This window comes from Mytilus galloprovincialis, chromosome 4, assembly GCF_965363235.1.
Source record: "Mytilus galloprovincialis chromosome 4, xbMytGall1.hap1.1, whole genome shotgun sequence".
Classification (NCBI taxonomy): Eukaryota; Metazoa; Mollusca; class Bivalvia; order Mytilida; family Mytilidae; genus Mytilus; species Mytilus galloprovincialis.
In genome coordinates this window covers 15964104-15985188 of record NC_134841.1, presented here as the reverse complement: position 1 = coordinate 15985188, position 21085 = coordinate 15964104, and the positions used below count along the sequence as shown (strand labels likewise).

The 21085-nt window shown below is 31.9% G+C and overlaps 1 protein-coding gene across 2 annotated transcripts in view; it reads left to right on the top strand.

Moving 5' to 3' along the window:
- LOC143071468 (U5 small nuclear ribonucleoprotein 200 kDa helicase-like) overlaps positions 1 to 19922 on the top strand; it is a 37260-nt gene extending 17338 nt beyond the window's left edge. The window contains exons 26-44 of one of the 2 annotated variants that reach the window (XM_076245770.1): positions 616 to 686; positions 942 to 1042; positions 1395 to 1568; positions 2049 to 2209; positions 2677 to 2775; positions 3058 to 3186; positions 5352 to 5543; positions 5767 to 6021; positions 7579 to 7781; positions 8052 to 8125; positions 8427 to 8503; positions 9021 to 9245; positions 10637 to 10724; positions 11393 to 11514; positions 13681 to 13824; positions 14504 to 14680; positions 16168 to 16328; positions 17698 to 17779; positions 18739 to 19922. In XM_076245770.1, coding sequence (XP_076101885.1) covers positions 616 to 686; positions 942 to 1042; positions 1395 to 1568; positions 2049 to 2209; positions 2677 to 2775; positions 3058 to 3186; positions 5352 to 5543; positions 5767 to 6021; positions 7579 to 7781; positions 8052 to 8125; positions 8427 to 8503; positions 9021 to 9245; positions 10637 to 10724; positions 11393 to 11514; positions 13681 to 13824; positions 14504 to 14680; positions 16168 to 16328; positions 17698 to 17779; positions 18739 to 18984 — 2781 coding nt within the window. In that variant the 3' untranslated portion in view covers positions 18985 to 19922. Of the gene's footprint in view, positions 1 to 615; positions 687 to 941; positions 1043 to 1394; positions 1569 to 2048; positions 2210 to 2676; positions 2776 to 3057; positions 3187 to 5351; positions 5544 to 5766; positions 6022 to 7578; positions 7782 to 8051; positions 8126 to 8426; positions 8504 to 9020; positions 9246 to 10636; positions 10725 to 11392; positions 11515 to 13680; positions 13825 to 14349; positions 14473 to 14503; positions 14681 to 16167; positions 16329 to 17697; positions 17780 to 18738 lie in introns of those variants that run through there. The other variant, XM_076245772.1, reaches the window with a different exon arrangement.
- The last annotated feature ends 1163 nt before the right edge of the window (positions 19923 to 21085 follow it).

Genomic DNA, 21085 nt, shown 5'->3' with positions numbered 1-21085 from the left:
TCATCTTTTGCCTTCCAGCTTTTTCAGCTATTTATAGTTATTCAAACTCTTAAAAAAATATTTCTGAAGCAATTTTACAACAAACTTTTTCAGATAACCCATAAAATGTTGTGTATAACTATTACAATTAGTTCCTTGTGTATTTTCTATGTAGAATAAAACACATACAATCATGACAGTGTATATCATAATAACTTTACTCAGATTGATTCCTTTTCCCTGCATCATTATATTAGGGATCATCCATAGCTGTCAACCATTTTCCAAAGTGTACAAAACATACACTTTTTCAGACCCCCACCCTCCCTGAAAAAGTGTACATCAACCATTTTTAGATTTCAAGACAAGAATCAATCATTCTTATAAAAAAAAAGAAGATCCTGTCTATCATAATTTAGTTTAATATAGAAATTTGCATTGAAAATAAACTGAAACATATCTCACTGCTTTATTTTTTATTTAAAAAAAAAAAGCATACAGTTAAAAAGTTGATTTTTAACCCCTTCCCCCCTAGTGTATGTTTTTTGCACTTTGGAAAATGGTTGACAATTATGGATGACCCCTTATCTTATAATACAATGGAACAAACTAACAACCAACCTGTTTATGTTGTAGGCATTTTGGATTTTAGTAGAAGATGTTGACAGTGAAGTGATATTACATCATGAATACTTTCTTTTGAAGAAGTAAGTTTACATTTGTGCACATATGTTTTCTTCAGAGCTGTCAAGTCAATTGATAGATAACAGTTCTGATCAAGTTTAAGGTTTTGATTTACAAAATCGTATGATTCAAAACATTAGATTTGTAAATATTTCTTTTTTGCAAAAAGACTTTCTTACAAAAGCTCAAATATTTGCAAAACAAAATTGTATTCTGTTCAAATTTACACCTTGCCAAAAAAAAAAATAGATATAACTATGGTTTTACTTCTTTTTCAGCAAATTTGCAGGCGATGAACATGTGGTTAAATTCTTTGTCCCAGTTTTTGAACCTTTACCACCCCAATATTTCATCAGAGTTGTGTCAGACAGATGGCTAGGTAAGTGGATTTTTTATTAAGGAAAATTGCATCAAGATGAAAGATGTAAATTTTAACAATTATTTGGTAAATGTCAGTGAAAAAGTAATCTATCCATAAATATCACAAAGTATGTGCTTGACTTATGCAATAAAGTTAAGAATCTGAGAACAGAACACATTAAAGGAAAATTGTGATTTTAATTTCCAATGCAACAAAAGTATTATGTTAACTGATTTGTGTTTATTCATTATAACAAAGGATATATTTTCCATTTTAAAATCGTTAAAAATGTGCAATAATACATCAGTGATACAGAAGTGTACATACAATATACCAAGCTCCTTAGTTTTATAAATATTATTGATTTCAGCTGCTGAGACCCAGTTACCAGTATCCTTCAGACATTTAATCCTCCCTGAGAAGTATCCACCACCCACAGAGTTGTTAGATCTACAGCCACTTCCTGTTTCCGCTCTCAGGAATCCACAGTTTGAAACTCTGTACAGTGATAAATTCCCTTTCTTCAATCCTATCCAGACACAAGGTAAGATAAAGTAGTCAAAGAGTATGCATTTTAAAATAGACCTAGATTTACTAATTAAAATATTAAACAGGTGTTACCTGCTATTTATTACAACACAAACATAACAATATCATTCCATACTTAATTGTAGAGTTTACTTTTGAAATCTTTTTAAGTAGACTCTCAATATAAGTTTTATCTATGTATATGAAAGAAATAGTGTTGTTTTGTTCATTATTATGAATGTACTAGACATGATACAGGCAATGACCTAGAAAGAGCAATAGGACTAAGATTTTAAAAACAGTAAGAATATTTATTCACTACTCAAATTTTACGAAGCAATGTTTATCTTTTGATTCAGTATATGGCCTTTTGAAAATTAGGAATATTTTTTATTTGTATTTTTTGTTGTGTGCTTAACGTTCAGCAGTTTTGATTGAGAAGACATGATTCTAGTGATTAATTAATATAACAATTTTTTGTTGCCTTTTCTTTCAGTTTTTAATGCTATCTACAACAGTGATGACAATGTGTTTGTTGGGGCACCAACAGGGAGTGGCAAAACAATCTGTGCAGAATTTGCTTTACTCAGATTGTTCTCACAGAGTCCAGATGGAAGATGTGTATTTGTTACCCCACTGGAAGCCCTTGCACAACAGGTAAGATTTTATTGTCACCTGATATACAGTGATATATATTTTTTTTACAAAAACAATCATATGAGTTCATTATTTCTTTTTATAATTTTATAGTGAGCTGTTTTGAATAATACCATGTGTCATAATATTATATAATAGCCCATGTGGAAGGAACGTAGACCTGAGGTCAAGTCACCTGAAACAAACTATTAGATGTCATGAGGGTTGGTACAGCATGCAATACCAATTCTACCATGTACTGTTCACTTCATTATATACTCAAGTATGCTTATTCTACAAGTATTCATAACAAGATATGCAATACAGGGCATGTGATATAGGTTTTGATATAGAATTGTTATCATATATTGAAAAATAGACCTGTCAGCTAAATATGTGTTAAAATATGATTTATTTTCCATGTACATTGATACTTATTTGAATTTAATCAATACTTGGATGTTAATCCCTTTATATTTTTGTTGAAGATGTACATTGAATGGCAGGTGAAGTTTGGGCAGCAGTTGGGTAAAAAGGTAGTTTTGTTGACTGGAGAAACAGCTACAGATCTCAAACTATTAGCAAAGGTATGTCCAGCAATATATGTATAAAGTGTGACACAGTTATTGGAAGCAATAACTACAAACAATTTCAATGTCATTTAAGTACTGGAGCTGAAAGCCAATTTTAAGATCTTCAATATTCATAAAATGTTGAATTCTCATCCAGCTAAAAATGGTGACTTGATGTAAACGTCTTTTATGTTCAATTCATTATATAAGAACAGTTGTTATACTTAACAACAAAGTGAATTTTGATAAAGCATACAATGTTTATAACATTATACTTATTAATATATTATACTTCAGGGCAACATAATTATCAGTACCCCAGAGAAATGGGATGTGTTGTCAAGGAGGTGGAAACAGAGAAAGAATGTACACAACATCAATCTGTTTGTTGTTGATGAGTTACATCTGATTGGAGGAGATGTCGGGGTAAGTTATCAATCTGTTTTTTGTTGATGAGTTACACCTGATTGGAGGAGATGTCAGGGTAAGTTATCAATCTGTTTGTTGTTGATGAGTTACATCTGATTCGAGGAGATGTAGGAGTAAGTTATCAATCTGTTTGTTGTTGATGAGTTACACCTGATTGGAGGAGATGTCGGGGTAAGTTATCAATCTGTTTGTTGTTGATGAGTTACACCTGATTGGAGGAGATGTCGGGGTAAGTTATCAATCTGTTTGTTGTTGATGAGTTACACCTGATTGGAGGAGATGTCGAGGTAAGTTATCAATCTGTTTGTTGTTGATGAGTTACACCTGATTGGAGGAGATGTCGGGGTAAGTTATCAATCTGTTTGTTGTTGATGAGTTACACCTGATTGGAGGAGATGTCGAGGTAAGTTATCAATCTGTTTGTTGTTGATGAGTTACATCTGATTGGAGGAGATGTAGGAGTAAGTTATCAATCTGTTTGTTGTTGATGAGTTACATCTGATTCGAGGAGATGTAGGAGTAAGTTATCAATCTGTTTGTTGTTGATGAGTTACACCTGATTGGAGGAGATGTCAGGGTAAGTCATCAATCTGTTTGTTGTTGATGAGTTACACCTGATTGGAGGAGGAGATGTCGGGGTAAGTTATCAATCTGTTTGTTGTTGATGAGTTACACCTGATTGGAGGAGATGTCGGGGTAAGTTATCAATCTGTTGTTGATGAGTTACACCTGATTGGAGGAGATGTCAGGGTAAGTTATCAATCTGTTTGTTGTTGATGAGTTACACCTGATTGGAGGAGATGTCGGGGTAAGTTATCAATCTGTTGTTGATGAGTTACACCTGATTGGAGGAGATGTCAGGGTAAGTTATCAATCTGTTTGTTGTTGATGAGTTACACCTGATTGGAGGAGATGTCGGGGTAAGTTATCAATCTGTTGTTGATGAGTTACACCTGATTGGAGGAGGAGATGTCGGGGTAAGTTATCAATCTGTTTGTTGTTGATGAGTTACACCTGATTGGAGGAGATGTCGGGGTAAGTTATCAATCTGTTGTTGATGAGTTACACCTGATTGGAGGAGATGTCAGGGTAAGTTATCAATCTGTTTGTTGTTGATGAGTTACACCTGATTGGAGGAGATGTCGGGGTAAGTTATCAATCTGTTGTTGATGAGTTACACCTGATTGGAGGAGATGTCAGGGTAAGTTATCAATCTGTTTGTTGTTGATGAGTTACACCTGATTGGAGGAGATGTCGGGGTAAGTTATCAATCTGTTGTTGATGAGTTACACCTGATTGGAGGAGGAGATGTCGGGGTAAGTTATCAATCTGTTTGTTGTTGATGAGTTACACCTGATATGGAGGAGATGTCGGGGTAAGTTATCAATCTGTTGTTGATGAGTTACACCTGATTGGAGGAGATGTCAGGGTAAGTTATCAATCTGTTTGTTGTTGATGAGTTACACCTGATTGGAGGAGATGTCGGGGTAAGTTATCAATCTGTTGTTGATGAGTTACACCTGATTGGAGGAGATGTCAGGGTAAGTTATCAATCTGTTTGTTGTTGATGAGTTACACCTGATTGGAGGAGATGTCGGGGTAAGTTATCAATCTGTTGTTGATGAGTTACACCTGATTGGAGGAGATGTAGGGGTAAGTCATCAATCTGTTTGTTGTTGATGAGTTACATCTGATTGGAGGAGATGTCAGGGTAAGTTATCAATCTGTTTGTTGTTGATGAGTTACATCTGATTGGAGGAGATGTTGGGGTAAGTTATCAATCAGTTTGTTGTTGATGAGTTACACCTGATTTGAGAGATGTCGGGGTAAGTTGGGGATTATTTGAATCTCTGTAATAAGTTTAATATACTTTAACTATTTGATTGTGATTTAAGCATGCCTCTGTCATTTAGTGGATTGCCATATAGCGTAACCCATTTAGGTCCTTCACTAATAGCAGCCTGCATTTGCATTATCAAAAGACATTTAGCTTTTATTAAAAGACATGATACCAAAAGGATGCAATTATTAATGATATTGTTATAAATACATATAGAAAGTTCTAGATGGAGAAGCCAAAAGGTATGATATCATAATTAAGGGATTGAAATTCATTGATTCATGAATTTATGAAGTTTCACCCACCATTTTATCTTTTTCAGCCAATACTGGAAGTAATATGTTCGAGAATGAGGTATATTTCTTCACAACTAGAGAGAAACATCAGAATTGTGTCCTTGAGTTCATCACTGTCCAATGCTAGAGATATCTCACAGTGGTTAGGATGTAGTACAACAGGGTTCTTCAACTTCCATCCTAATGTCAGACCAGTCCCACTAGAACTACACATACAGGTAATTACACTTACATTTAGTGACATTAGAAATTGACATATTTTCAGTTACAGGGAATCAACTTATTTTTAAGTTTGTGATGTCAAACAGGCAAGACATATCTCCTGAAGTAAGAAATAGACATTTACAATATCACATCTTATTAATTTATGATTTGAATGAAAATTTAGTATAACATAATTGCTATATATCAATAGTTTTTTTTATCATTTTTATTTTTTAGGGTTTCAATATAAGCCATAATCAGTCTAGAATTATTGCTATGGCCAAGCCAGCATATCAAGCTATAGTACGTCATTCTCCGAGGAAACCAGTCATTTTATTTGTCCCATCCAGAAAACAGACACGTCTAACGGCTGTAGATATTCTAACATTTAGTGCTGCAGAGATGAACCCAGACAGTGAATCTGTACGCAGTAGATTCTTACATGTCAAGGAAGAGGATATACAACCTTTCTTGGAGAAAATAAATGACAAGGTATGGACATGGAGTTTCAATATGTAAATGTATGCTCCTAACAAAAACTAGATTTGATCATGGTCAACAAAGCATCACCCAGAAACATAGATTAAAAAGATGTGTTAATATCAAAAAGATTGATCAAAACTGGTAACACAATATTTATCTAATTGTTGAGAACCAGTGATCTGGAATTTTTTTTCACTATGGGCCCAGGGCCCCTCAAAAATAAATTCAATGGGCCATTTTAAAAAATAATGGGCCATGTTGTCAAATGAGTGGGCCATTTTAATTGACTTCTGTAAAAAAAAATTATCAGTATATTTTGGCAAAGAGGTGTTGATACTTACCTTTATGATTTTAAATAAAATCATGGATATTGTTCTTGTGATTTTATAATTTCAATTTCAATGAATATACAATAACTTCTTCCAACCCCAACAATATTTAAGTCATCCTTTATTTACAATGTTTAAACTGGTACTGTTGCCTTGTTCATGTTCATGTTTTTTTTTTGTACATTAAATTTGGGTCTTCGTTGATACCATACTTATTCTAGACGTTCCATATCAGAGGACATTTCAGGCATTTCCTCTGCACTTCTTGTATTATTATAACTTCATCACGGTGACAAGAATAACAGTATAGAGTACCATTAATTCATAGAACATAACAACAAATCGCTGAAGTCATGTTTACAAAATGTGAAAACGAGCCAAAGACCAAAAAATGACAAGGACAGTTAGGCATCTTTTATGGAGACAAAAACTATATTCCTAAAAAGTCTTGGGGTTCTTCAATCGAAATAATAGCATGCTAAACTAAATGAGATTATTATTAGAGTTAAATCTCATCTGTACTAGCCAAATTTCACAAATTTAAAGTTGTTTATAAACAAATATATCATGAATGATGGTTAATTACGTTTTTCGGGTTATCAGTTAGACCGCAAGGTTCTATTATTACAATAGGAAAACACCGAGACGTTAAATCGCATGGTTCTATTATGATAGGGAAACACCCGAGACGTCCCAAAAATATATAGGTGCTCCTATTATTGGAGGAACATTACACAGTTGTGTACACACACATGGCGGCACGGAACACTATCGGAAATTCATTTGACGATATCTAAACATTTCGAAACGAAAGTGAAAAATATCGTGCGCCACGTGGGCGCTTACATTTGTCACTGTATGCGCCATTTCTTGTCAATATGTGCTATAGGCGTAGGGCGCACGTCCTTTCCGATCACTGGAGAACAATTATTTCTTATATTAGAATAGATATAGAAAAAGATGTGTCATGATTGCAGATGAGACAACTCTCCACAAGAGACTAAATGACTCAGAAATTAACAATAATAGGTTACCTTATGGCCTTCGACAATGAGCAAAGCCCATACTGTAGAGTTTGTTTAAATTTTATGGTCTAATGACAGTTGTTTCACTATAATCCAATAAAATCATTACTTTTAAAGTAAAGTTTTAAGTTTAAGCTCAATGAAATTAATATTTTCAGTGCTTTCATTAAAGTGAATATTGAGATCAATGTTGACATTCTGTGTATTTTCAGACATTAAAGGAGACGTTAAGTAATGGTGTAGGATACCTTCATGAAGGATTAGCAGACATTGAGAGGAAGGCTGTGGAACATTTATTTAGTAGTGGAGCCATTCAGGTGGTTGTCTCATCACGGAATCTATCATGGGGAATGAATGTCGCAGCACATCTTGTAGTAGTCATGGATACACAGTATTATGATGGAAAAACTCACTCGTAAGCACATGGATTTATTATGCTTTGTTAATTGCTTCATTATACAAAAGTATTGTTACAGTGATCATAAACAGATATAATTTTGAGAAATACTGTTTCTTCAACCATAAAGTATCTTGACATCCTATCTGTCAGAAGTACCCTTGGAAAATGGTCGTTCATTTTGTGGTTTAGGATTTAGAAAATTTAGAAAATTAATTTATGACATAATTTCATGCATTTTTTAATGACCATTTATTTGTAAATCTGATATATTTAATGTTATTATAGATATGAAGATTACCCAGTGACAGATGTATTACAAATGATTGGCAGAGCTAACAGACCAATGACAGACCAAGAAGGTAATTCAGTTTTGACCTAATTATGCATGTAGCAGTATTTTTATGATGTTAAAAAATAAAGTTGAGCTATAGCTGAATAAGTGGGTGTATTTTATTTCTTTTAAAAACTTATAATTGGGAAATTTTTGAGTAATAAATATTGATAATTACCACATGGATCACTGTTTACATATTACTTGGAAGAAATTATTTTGAGTATTCTTTATTTTGATTGGTTAGCATGTTATCTAGATATAGGACGCTACTATATATTTCTTTGTTTGGATTGTTTTATTATATAGATTATTATTTTAAATTTTAGGGAGAGCTGTTATTCTTTGTCAGAATACAAAGAAAGAATTCTTTAAGAAGTTTTTGTATGAACCACTTCCAGTAGAGGTAAATGTAGAATTTGATGTCATAGCTTTATAATCAACCATACAATTATCTGTTGTGATTATTGAAATTACTTTATTACTTGCATACACATTTTTGTATCAACATGATCAAGTTTAGACAGTCATGAATGTATGTCAAAAATTTTATGCAACTTAAATCGTGTCCTTTCTATGATGTTATGGAAGCATGAAAAATGTAATGGTAGCTGTTTCATAGAAAAGAACAATTTTGTGCTCTTCAATGTTTAAGAGTTCATCAAAATGTTGTAATCTAGAATAACCAGAACTGTGTGTTTGCAATATCTAATACAAACTGTTTGTATCAAGACACATTTTATTTTGGCTTTCTTTCTTCCTTAATAAATTAATATAAAAGAATTGTACTTTTGAGGATTTATAATAAATATGGTTTAACACAGCCATAAAATCAAATGAAATTAGTATCCCTTAAATTGCAATACTTTCACAGAAGTAATCCTGACTACAATATAATAACAGTGATTATTATATGTTTCTAGAGCCATCTTGATCATTGTTTACACGACCACTTCAGTGCTGAAATAGTGACCAAAACCGTAGAGAACAAACAGGATGCAGTAGATTATCTAACATGGACATTTTTATACAGAAGAATGACACAAAATCCTAATTATTACAATCTGCAAGGAGTCTCACACAGTCATTTGTCTGATCATATGTCAGAATTGGTGGAAAATACAATCAGTGATTTGGAACAGTCAAAGGTAAGGATGTCTCATTATATACATATATCATATCATGTCCGAACAGTTACCAATTGCTGTCAGTGACTTGGAACAGTCAAAGTACAAGCGATAATCTCATGATTTAGGGATGTTCTGAAATTAAAATATACATGTGGATTTTTAAGGTATTTTTATACAACCACAAAAAAAAATTTGTGTCATATAAAGCTATCATGTTGTCGTTTGCATCGTCGTCCGAAGACGTATTTAGTGTCCGGACAATAACTTAGTTTAAGTGAATGGATCTCTATAAATTTTTACCAGAAGGTTCAATACCACTAAAGGAAGGTTGGGATTGATTTAGGGGTTAATGGTCCCAACAGTTTATATTTAGGAATTAGGGGCCCAAATAAGCATTTTTGTAGTTTCCAGACAATAACTTGTGTTTAAGTGTATGAATCTCTCTGAAATTATACCTCAAGTTTCCATTCCACAAAGGAATGGTTATGATCAACTTTTTTTGGGTTATGGCTCAAACCATTTTGGAATTAGGGGCAAAAAAGGGGGACAACTAGGTTTTTCTGGTTAATGGACAATTAAAACACAGTGTAAGGGAGGTAATTCAAATACATTTAAAACACAATTTTGTGTATGTTTGGATTTACCTCCCTTGCACTACTTGTAAATTATGTATAAAGAAGTGTCAGGTTTTGGACTATTTGCAAAAAAGGGTTGGTGGTCAATAGGCAACATCATAGTGTATTGCACATAAAGGGGGATAAACATTTTTTAGGGGTGGGTTTGGGGAAGGTCAATTCGAAACAGCATAGTGTATTGCACAAAAGCAAATAAGGCAGGTTAACCTTCCTTTTGGGGGGGAGGGGGAGGGTTCAATTCACAACAGCATAGTGAATTGCACAAAAGCCAAAAATATATAAATTCAAATCATATTACCAATTCTAAGTTCATTGACTACAGGTATTCTGTGTTAAAAACCTATTATGTGTCAAGTATTTAATTACAATCCAAATTCAGACCTGCATCAAGCGCGAAAATAGTGTCCATTTTAGTCCAAACTGTTCAGGGTTGGACCTCTGCGGTCATATCCATCTGCACTTGGCGAAGCAATTTATTTTCAGATGCAAACAGTCCATGATATTCTTACCACATACTGACTGATAATTTTTTTTTACCTCATCACCAAGAGATAATGATTTGGTTCAGTCATTAGAGGGGGAGTGGTCCATCGTGTCTATAAGGGACATAACTCTAAAATCACAAGTAGGGAATAAACTGACAATTCCTGCTGAATGTCTTATTGCAATTTATTTAATGACACATGACCATGTTTACTCCAATGAAAGATAAGTGAATTCAGTTTAAATATAAAATTAAAGAAAATAACATAATTTCTTCTCCCACAATTTCAGTGTATCAGTATTGAAGATGAAATGGATGTGACACCACTCAATCTTGGTATGATTGCAGCCTACTACTACATCAACTATACTACTATAGGTAAGTGGATTAGCTGTTTTTCTAGTTATAACTTATACCCAATGGCCATAAGCGGAAATTACATGCTTTGGATTCTAAAAATAACAGTTATACAGACTTTTTTTTCCTTCTGAATACCTTCACATATTGAGAAAATTCTTAATGATACCACTATGACATATAGAACCAAATAATAAGATAGATTCTTTACATGAAATACTTGACCTATTTTTACTTGACATAAGCACATTATCATTTGTAGTAATTATTGAAGGCCATTTTATCTGAAAGATTTGCAGTTAAGCCTCCATCTTAAGTTTTCTAACCAAACAGTTTCATATTTTTAGGGTATAGTAAAGTTTGTCTGTCATTGAATGGTAAAACAAAGAATTGTACAAAAGCAAAAAGAAAGGGGATGTGTCTATTTGTAACAGCATAGTGTATTGCACAAAAGCAAAAAATTAAATATAAATTAAAATCATGTAACCAATTCTAAGTTCTATGTCAGAAACCTATTATGTGTCAAATATTTTATTACAATCCAAATTCAGACCTGTATCAAGCATGGATATTGTGTCCATTTTTGCCCTAATTGTTTAGGGTTGGTCACCTCTGCGGTTGTATCCAGCTGTGCACGGCTAAGCAATTTATTTGAATAGTGAAAGTGATGATATAAAATACTATTGTAGAGACTTTCAGTATGTCATTGAATGGCAAGACAAAGATCAAAGGATTACTGGAGATCATATCTAATGCTGCTGAGTATGAAGACATTCCTATTAGACATCATGAAGACAATATCCTGAGACAGGTAAAACACACAACACAATGTATTTTGTATGTTAAGTTAATCATGAAGACAATATACTTAGACAGGTAAAACACACAACACAATGTAGTTTGTATGTTAAGTTAATCATGAAGACAATATCCTGAGACAGGTAAAACACACAACACAATGTATTTTGTATGTTAAGTTAATTTTGTATGTTAAGTTAATCATGAAGACAATATACTTAGACAGGTAAAACACACAACACAATGTAGTTTGTATGTTAAGTTAATCATGAAGACAATATCCTGAGACAGGTAAAACACACAACACAATGTATTTTGTATGTTAAGTTAATTTTGTATGTTAAGTTAATCATGAAGACAATATACTTAGACAGGTAAAACACACAACACAATGTAGTTTGTATGTTAAGTTAATCATGAAGACAATATACTTAGACAGGTAAAACACACAACACAATGTAGTTTGTATGTTAAGTTAATCATGAAGACAATATACTGAGACAGGTAAAACACACAACACAATGTATTTTGTATGTTAAGTTAATCATGAAGACAATATACTGAGACAGGTAAAACACACAACACAATGTATTTTGTATGTTAAGTTAATTTTGTATGTTAGGTTAATCATGAAGACAATATACTTAGACAGGTAAAACACACAACACAATGTAGTTTGTATGTTAAGTTAATCATGAAGACAATATACTTAGACAGGTAAAACACACAACACAATGTAGTTTGTATGTTAAGTTAATCATGAAGACAATATACTTAGACAGGTAAAACACACAACACAATGTAGTTTGTATGTTAAGTTAATCATGAAGACAATATACTTAGACAGGTAAAACACACAACACAATGTAGTTTGTATGTTAAGTTAATCATGAAGACAATATACTTAGACAGGTAAAACACACAACACAATGTAGTTTGTATGTTAAGTTAATCATGAAGACAATATACTTAGACAGGTAAAACACACAACACAATGTAGTTTGTATGTTAAGTTAATCATGAAGACAATATCCTGAGACAGGTAAAACACACAACACAATGTATTTTGTATGTTAAGTTAATTTTGTATGTTAAGTTAATCATGAAGACAATATACTTAGACAGGTAAAACACACAACACAATGTAGTTTGTATGTTAAGTTAATCATGAAGACAATATACTTAGACAGGTAAAACACACAACACAATGTAGTTTGTATGTTAAGTTAATCATGAAGACAATATACTTAGACAGGTAAAACACACAACACAATGTAGTTTGTATGTTAAGTTAATCATGAAGACAATATCCTGAGACAGGTAAAACACACAACACAATGTATTTTGTATGTTAAGTTAATTTTGTATGTTAAGTTAATCATGAAGACAATATACTTAGACAGGTAAAACACACAACACAATGTAGTTTGTATGTTAAGTTAATCATGAAGACAATATACTGAGACAGGTAAAACACACAACACAATGTAGTTTGTATGTTAAGTTAATCATGAAGACAATATACTGAGACAGGTAAAACACACAACACAATGTAGTTTGTATGTTAAGTTAATCATGAAGACAATATACTGAGACAGGTAAAACACACAACACAATGTAGTTTGTATGTTAAGTTAATCATAAAGACAATATACTGAGACAGGTAAAACACACAACACAATGTAGTTTGTATGTTAAGTTAATCATGAAGACAATATACTGAGACAGGTAAAACACACCACACAATGTAGTTTGTATGTTAAGTTAATCATGAAGACAATATACTGAGACAGGTAAAACACACAACACAATGTACAGTCATATAGAGTTTAAAGCTTCAGATTAAAGGTGAAATTCTTGCATTAGAAAATGATAAAATACTTGAAAGGTTTTGAGAAGATTTCTTTTTATGTTAGTCTTTTTACAATCACTCTGTGAGAAAAAGTGCAAAATGTGACTGTGGGTTTGCTAGACATCGGCTTTTCTGGTAGAAATTGTAAAATTATTGAAAAAGTGCAAAAAAAAAGGATTGTCTGATATTAGTTTTTACTTTTGATGTTTTACAACAAGTAAAACTTTGATCATTAAGACTTTCAAAATCGAATTCAATCATGATTAGTAAAGTATGCAGTACGTTTTGGTGTGAGCACTCTTCTTACGATGATTTGTACTGTTTCAGCTTTCCTCCAGACTACCTAACAAACCTAGTAATCCTAAGTACAATGATCCACATCTAAAGACCAATCTCCTCCTACAAGCACATCTATCTAGGATGCAGTTATCAGCTGAACTTCAACAAGATACAGAGGATATTCTCAGCAAGGTAACAACCTATTTAAATTTACAAAAAATTCATTCAGTCATCATTTCTCCAATTTTTAACTTGATTTATGAACCATTATCCTTTTTAAAATTTTAAAATATGTTGTTACTAGTGACAAAATGGAGGTCAATTTCAATATTGATGATTTTCATTTTCAACATCCAGGAGTTATGGTTATTAAAGATTGAAAAATGTTGTTTCCAGTTAATAGGTTTTACTGATGACAAAATGGAGGTCAAGTTTAATATTGACTATTTTCACTTTCACTGTTCAGGAGTTATGGTCCTTGTGATTTTGAAAAATGACAGGACACAAATAAATGTTATAAAATTCAGTTTGCTTTCACACTGTCAGCCTCTTTTTATTAAATATACTGCTGTTGTTTATCATCCATGTCTATAAAAATATTCAAAGTGTGTATATTGAATACAATATTGAGTAAAAGAATCATTCACTGCCAGACTACTGAAGAAATAAAAACAGTGTTTATTCTGAAAGAAATAAAGAGTACATATTGTTTTACAGGCTATTCGTTTGATCCAAGCCTGTGTTGATGTACTGAGTAGTAATGGATTGTTAACACCAGCTTTATTGTTTTACAGGCTATTTGTTTGATCCAAGCTTGTGTCAATGTACTTAGTAGTAATGAATGGCTAACACCAGCTTTATTGTTTTACAGGCTATTCGTTTGATCCAAGCTTGTGTCGATGTACTTAGTAGTAATGGATGGTTAACACCAGCTTTAGCTGCTATGGAACTGGCACAAATGGTTACCCAGGCCATGTGGGGCAAAGACTCATATCTAAAACAGTTACCACACTTTACAACAGAAATCGTCAAAAAATGTGTTGACAAGGTAAGGGTATATCCTTTATTACATAAAAAGATGGTATACAAGTCATATCGTTGATATAGATATATATACTGCAGATGAGCTATTTGAGCAATCAAATTGCATTGACTGTATATTTGTATGTGATATATACAGTCACTGACCGTATATCGCCTTGTTTATGATGTTGACAATGCATTTCCGTAGTGTTTTATTTATGACGTCAATAAAACATACAGGTTCACGGTAATACACGTCTTCCGTTCAGAATTAAGAAATGATGTTTTTTACCCTAAATACTTCATTTAGAACAGTTATAAGAGTTGCAGTATATAAAGAATAACCATACATTGTCTCGAAATATAAATGTAATTTGTAGTCGGCTCGAAACAGGTAGAAATGCTCGGCACAGTCTCACTTTCTACCTGTTTCTAAGCCTTGTACAAATAACATTTATATTTCGAGACAATGTATGGTTGTTCTAAATTTATTTAATGATCCCTGACAACACTTGTAACAAAATAGATGATCATTGTTATAGTCAAGTTGATTTTCTATTAAGTATTAAAATGCTAGTCCGAGAGAAATTAAAATTGTTAATTGCTTAATAGCGTTTTATTTTTCAATCAACGGTTTAATTAATAAGATACACATGTAGTAGATTTTACTAATCCTACCACAATATTTATTTATTACCACTATAGATGTTTATTAGAGTATTGCTCTCAGGAACTTATAATTGCCCTGTTACATATACCCATTAATTTCTGAATTCATAGTACAATATCACAGAGTAAATTGTTTGACTGGGTTTAGAGAGTATTTTTAATGTATAGATGTCTTACTTTGATGGGGTTTAGAGAGTATTTCTAATGTATTGATGTCTTACTTTGACAGGGTTTAGAGAGTATTTGTAATGTAGTGATCTCTTACTTTGACAGGATTTAGAGAGTATTTTAAATGTATTGATGTCTTATTTTGACTGGGTTTATAGAGAGTATTTTTAATGTATTGATGTCTTACTTTGACAGGGTTTAGAGAGTATTTCTAATGTATTGATGTCTTACTTTGACAGGGTTTAGAGAGTATTTTTAATGTATTGCTGTCTTACTTTGACAGGGTTTAGAGAGTATTTTTAATGTATTGATTGATGTCTTACTTTGACTGGGTTTAGAGAGTATTTTTAATGTATTGATGTCTTGTTTTGAATGGGTTTAGAGAGTATTTTTAATTTATTGATGTCTTACTTTGACAGGGTTTAGAGAGTATTTTTAATGTATTGATGTCTTACTTTGACAGGGTTTAGAGAATTTTTTTTATATCTTGATGTCTTATTTTGACTGGGTTTAGAGAGTATTTTTAATGTATTGATGTCTTGTTTTGAATGGGTTTAGAGAGTATTTTTAATGTATTGATGTTCTTCTATGACCAGGTTAAGAGAGTAATTTTGGTGTATTGCTGTCTTGTTTTGACAGGGTATAGAGAGTATAACTTATTTCTTGTTTTAACAGGGTGTAGAGAGTATTTTTGATGTTATGGAAATGGAAGATGAAGAACGTAACACCATATTATCATTTTCTGAAGCACAAATGGCTGATGTTGCCAGATTCTGTAACAGATATCCTAACATAGAATTAACTTATGAAGTCCAAGATAAGGAAAGTATCTCTAGGTAAGTTTTCATGTTAGTTATACACATCCATAGATAAACACTGAAATCTGTATCTTACACTCACAATAGGCCCTTTCACGGTTAGTTCAGCCATATTAAGGGGCAGATTTTTATGCTCCACCTACGATAGTAAGGGGCATTATGTTTTTATGCCCCACCTACGATAGTAGAGGGGCATTATGTTTTCTGGTCTGTGCCTCTATTCTTTCGTTCATTCGTTTGTCCGTCCGTTCGTCCTGCTTCAGGTAAAAGTTTTTGGTCAAGGTAGTTTTTGATGAAGTTGAAGTCCAATCAACTTGAAACTTAGTACACATGTTCCCCATGATAGGATCTTTCTAATTTTAATGCCAAATTAAAGTTTTGACCCCAATTTCATGGTCCACTGAACAAAAAAAAAGATAGTACGAAGCTCAGGTTTAAGTTTTTGGTCAAGGTAGTTTTTGATGAAGTTGAAGTCCAATCAACTTGAAACTTAGTACACATGTTCCTCATGATATGATCTTTCTAGTTTTAATGTCAAATTAAAGTTTTGACCCCAACTTCACAGTCCACTGAACAAAGAAAAAGATAGTGCGAAGCTCAGGTTAAAGTTTTTGGTCAAGGTAGTTTTTGATGAAGTTGAAGTCCAATCAACTTGAAACTTATACACATGTTTCCTATGATATGATCTTTCTAATTTAAAAAAAAAAATTTCCAAATTGAAGTATTGACCCCAATTTCACGGTCCACAGAACATGTAAACGATAGTGCGAGTAGGGCATCCGTGTACTATGGACACATTCTTGTTTTTTAAAGAGATGGAAAAAGTATAAAAGTAAGGGAAATCCTTTTCATGTTTCTAAGCAACTGCTCTGTTTAAATGATATTTTCCCATATTTTTCACACCATTTTTACCTCCATGACGAAAATCTGCCCCCTATCCAATATGGCCTAACTAACCATGAAGGGCCTATAGAAGTAACATTATAAGTTCAAGATGATTGTACAGTTTCTATCATAACAGATTAAACCAAAGTGAGTGTAAATTATATAGATTTATTGATTGAGTGTTGGTTGCTGAAAGTTCAGTGGCAAATATTTCATGCATGTTTGAGATAAAGTCCATAGAAATTCATGAAATAAACCATAACAGTATAAAGGTACAAGTCATGAAGTGTTCATATCACAAATACAAAATAACAGTCAAAGTCAAGTTTGTACTTGTATGTTTTACAATGAATTTTAATTAATTGGTTGTTGGTTGCCTAATTTTCAGCTAATAATATTTTACGTATTTCAAAGAGAACATAAAAACTTTGGCTGCATCTAACATGTCTAAGAGTTACAGTATTTTATTTTTAATATTCTATTTGTGTTTTTTTATTACTAGTGGATCAGCTGTGAATGTACAGGTGACATTAGAAAGAGAAGATGAGTTAGCTGGGCCAGTCATTGCTCCGTTCTTCCCACAGGTAAGCATACTTAACTATGACATATGAGACATTTGTATTATTTGGAGAAACTTTTTCGAAAGAACTATACATCTATCTGGTATTATATGGTCAAAACATGTCAAAAATTTTTGTAATTTTCCTGGATTATATCTTCTTTATTATTAAAAATAATTGGACCCCTCTTTTAGAAAAATTGTTCCAAATATAAAAAAAAAATATCCCCTTATAAGTTGAAAAAATGTAAGTTTTTTTCTTTTCTACAAATTGATGTTCAGTTATACGACCCCTTGTCTGAGGGACAGTCCCTCATTTTGGGGGTTGATCCCAACCTGTTTAATGTATTTCTGTTTTGGAAGTGTTATTGTTCATTCTCCCCATATTTATACCCCACATACAATAGTAGAGTGGCATTATGTTTTCTGGTTTGTTGGTCCTTCCGTTCATTCATCTGTCCGTCTGTCTGTCTGTCTGTCTGTCTGTCTGTCTGTCTGTCTGTCTGTCTGTCTGTCTGTCTGTCTGTCTGTCTGTCTGTCTGTCTGTCTGTCTGTCTGTCCCACTTCAGGTTAAAGTTTTTGGTCAAGGTAGTTGTTGATGAAGTTGAAGTCAAATTGACTTGAAACTTTGTATACATGTTCTCTATGATATGATAATTCTAATTTAATTGGAAAATTAGTTTTTGACCCCAATTTCATGGTCCACTGAACATAGAAAATGATAGTGCAACAGAGGCATCCATGTACTATGGACACATTCTTGTTTTCAAGATGGTCCCTCTTCACTATTTTCAATCAGGTTATGATCAAAATGTTTAAGATTTCCCTTAAAATACAATAGATTGAACGATTTGTCTATCAAGATGACGCCTGCTTTTTGTATGATTGGAATGCATTGTCTCCCTATAGTGTTTATGGAGTTTGATTTTGAAATTTGTTTAAAAAATGCAATAGTTTTAAAAGTGTTATTTTTTTTTTTTACAGAAACGTGAAGAAGGATGGTGGGTTGTCATTGGAGACAGCAAAAATAATTCTCTGTTATCTATCAAACGTTTAACATTACAACAGAAAGCCAAAATTAAGTTGGACTTTGTGGCGCCCTCTCCTGGACATTATAACTATGTTATATACTATATGAGTGATGCCTACATGGGATGTGATCAGGAGTACAAGTTCAGCATAGATGTTAAGGAGGGTGAAAGTGATGAGAGTGATAGTGACAGTGATTAAACTGTGACAAAGTAAGACAACTAATACAACTTTGGTGCGTGTCCTCAATGATGGACAAAGATGTCTGGTCAACAGTGAAATTTGGACAACCTGATAAAACCAGTAAATAATTGATAAGATTATCCTCTCAATGTCATTGACTGATTAAAACACATCTAAATCATGTTTAAGTACTTTAAAATTTTCAAATATATAATGACAATGTGTGACCTTTAACATGTAGATCATCTTGATTATATTTGCATAACTTGTCACATGACCAAGATATGTAAATAATGTCACTGTGTGTATTGATCTGATTGTTGACAAATGTATTCAGATTATTTATGACAATTTTGATGACCATTGGTAAATATGTAAACATAGATAAGAGAGAATAGGACCAGATGTACATAACACAGATTGATCTGTTGATAATAAAAATGGGGTTATTGAAAAATTTAAAGCAATAATTTGTTAAGTCCATTATAATTTTTTGTTATTTTACACATGTAAATTAAAATAATTTTGAAGTGTAAATATAATTTTTTTATACATGATATATCATATAAAAATCAGTTTAGTGAGATATGAAGTATTATAAAATTATAAATTTCATCTGGTTAAATTATGTTTCAAAAGTAACTTCTGGTCTGTGTTGTTTGTTTAATTATTGAAATAAAAAAAAAATATGAAGATTACTGATTACTATTTATGGTTAGTTATGTTAAGATATTTGTTATTGGAATAAAAAAAAATCACACAAATAATTAAGTGAAATGTTGAGTGCAATTTAATCTCTGACAAATAAAGTTTATTATCATTTAACATGTCATATAATTGTTGTTCATATTCAGTTGATCACTTCTACTGGAATTTTCATAACCTACATCTTTATATTCCAGTGCTGTATTGTTGCTTTATGTATATGTACATTGTAATAAATAATGAAAATCTGTTTTACAGTGTTGGTGGTATATATAAAGTTAAACTTTTTGTATAGTTATAAATTATAATAAGGTCTCTTGACACTTATAAAAAGCTTTGTTGAATGACATTACAGTAAGTTCAAAATTACAATTAAAAATTCATTATCTAAGTTACAAACAATAAAACTGAAATTGAAAATGGAATGGGGAATGTGTCTAAGAGACAACAACTAGTTTGTTTTCTTAGCCATCCTGTAAGGTTTAACAAAATTGTCTTTGATCAGGATTCTATGGTCTATAATTAGAATGAATAAGATTATGTTAAGTGCTTATTGTCTTTATACACATGCTGTAACTTGTATGTGGATAATGAACTTTTCATGCTATTTTACAACTTGGTGTGAATGATAAACTTCTCTGCAGTGTCAACCTCGCAGTGCTTTGTTTTCAAAGATATAGTTGGTTAAAAATTATTGAATTCCCTTGGTTGCAATACGGTGTATTGTAAATGATTGATATATTTTCAATTAGCAGATATTTCATGTTTACACAGGACTTGGGGTCAATTACATTGGAATGTAATTAATTAAATTACACATTACATTGCAAAAATGGTCAATTACACTAATTACACATTACACAGTTTTTGAAATGTAATTAATTAAATTACAATTACTTTACTAAAGTAATTAATTAAATTACACATTACATTTCATCATGATATTTTTTAACAATATTTTACATTTTTATATAATGCATGTGTAAAATATTCATGTAAGCATAGTTTAAGCATTGCATTTGATAATCATTTAATATAGTTAATCTAATGTTTTGTCAATTAGTCTGAATCTTCTGGTCTGAAAACAGCAATTGTAAATAGTCTTTCAACAGGAGCTAATGTTGTGCAAGATATTGTTTGATCAGGACATGGAAGTTTTATGATTAGAAGATCATTATATTGATAGGAGAGGGAATTCGTTCCTATTAACTTGCCAATACATCAAGGGGTATTTTGACATCTCAGAAATGAACTCAATCGAATTAAACATAATATGAATAAAGAAATTATAAATGAATTTAAAATATTTTTTTATTTTACTTTAAAAATATTAAAAAGTGTACTTGTCACAATATTGAAATTTTTTTTTAGTACAAGCAATGTATATAATGTCCAAATATTAGCAATATTTTGC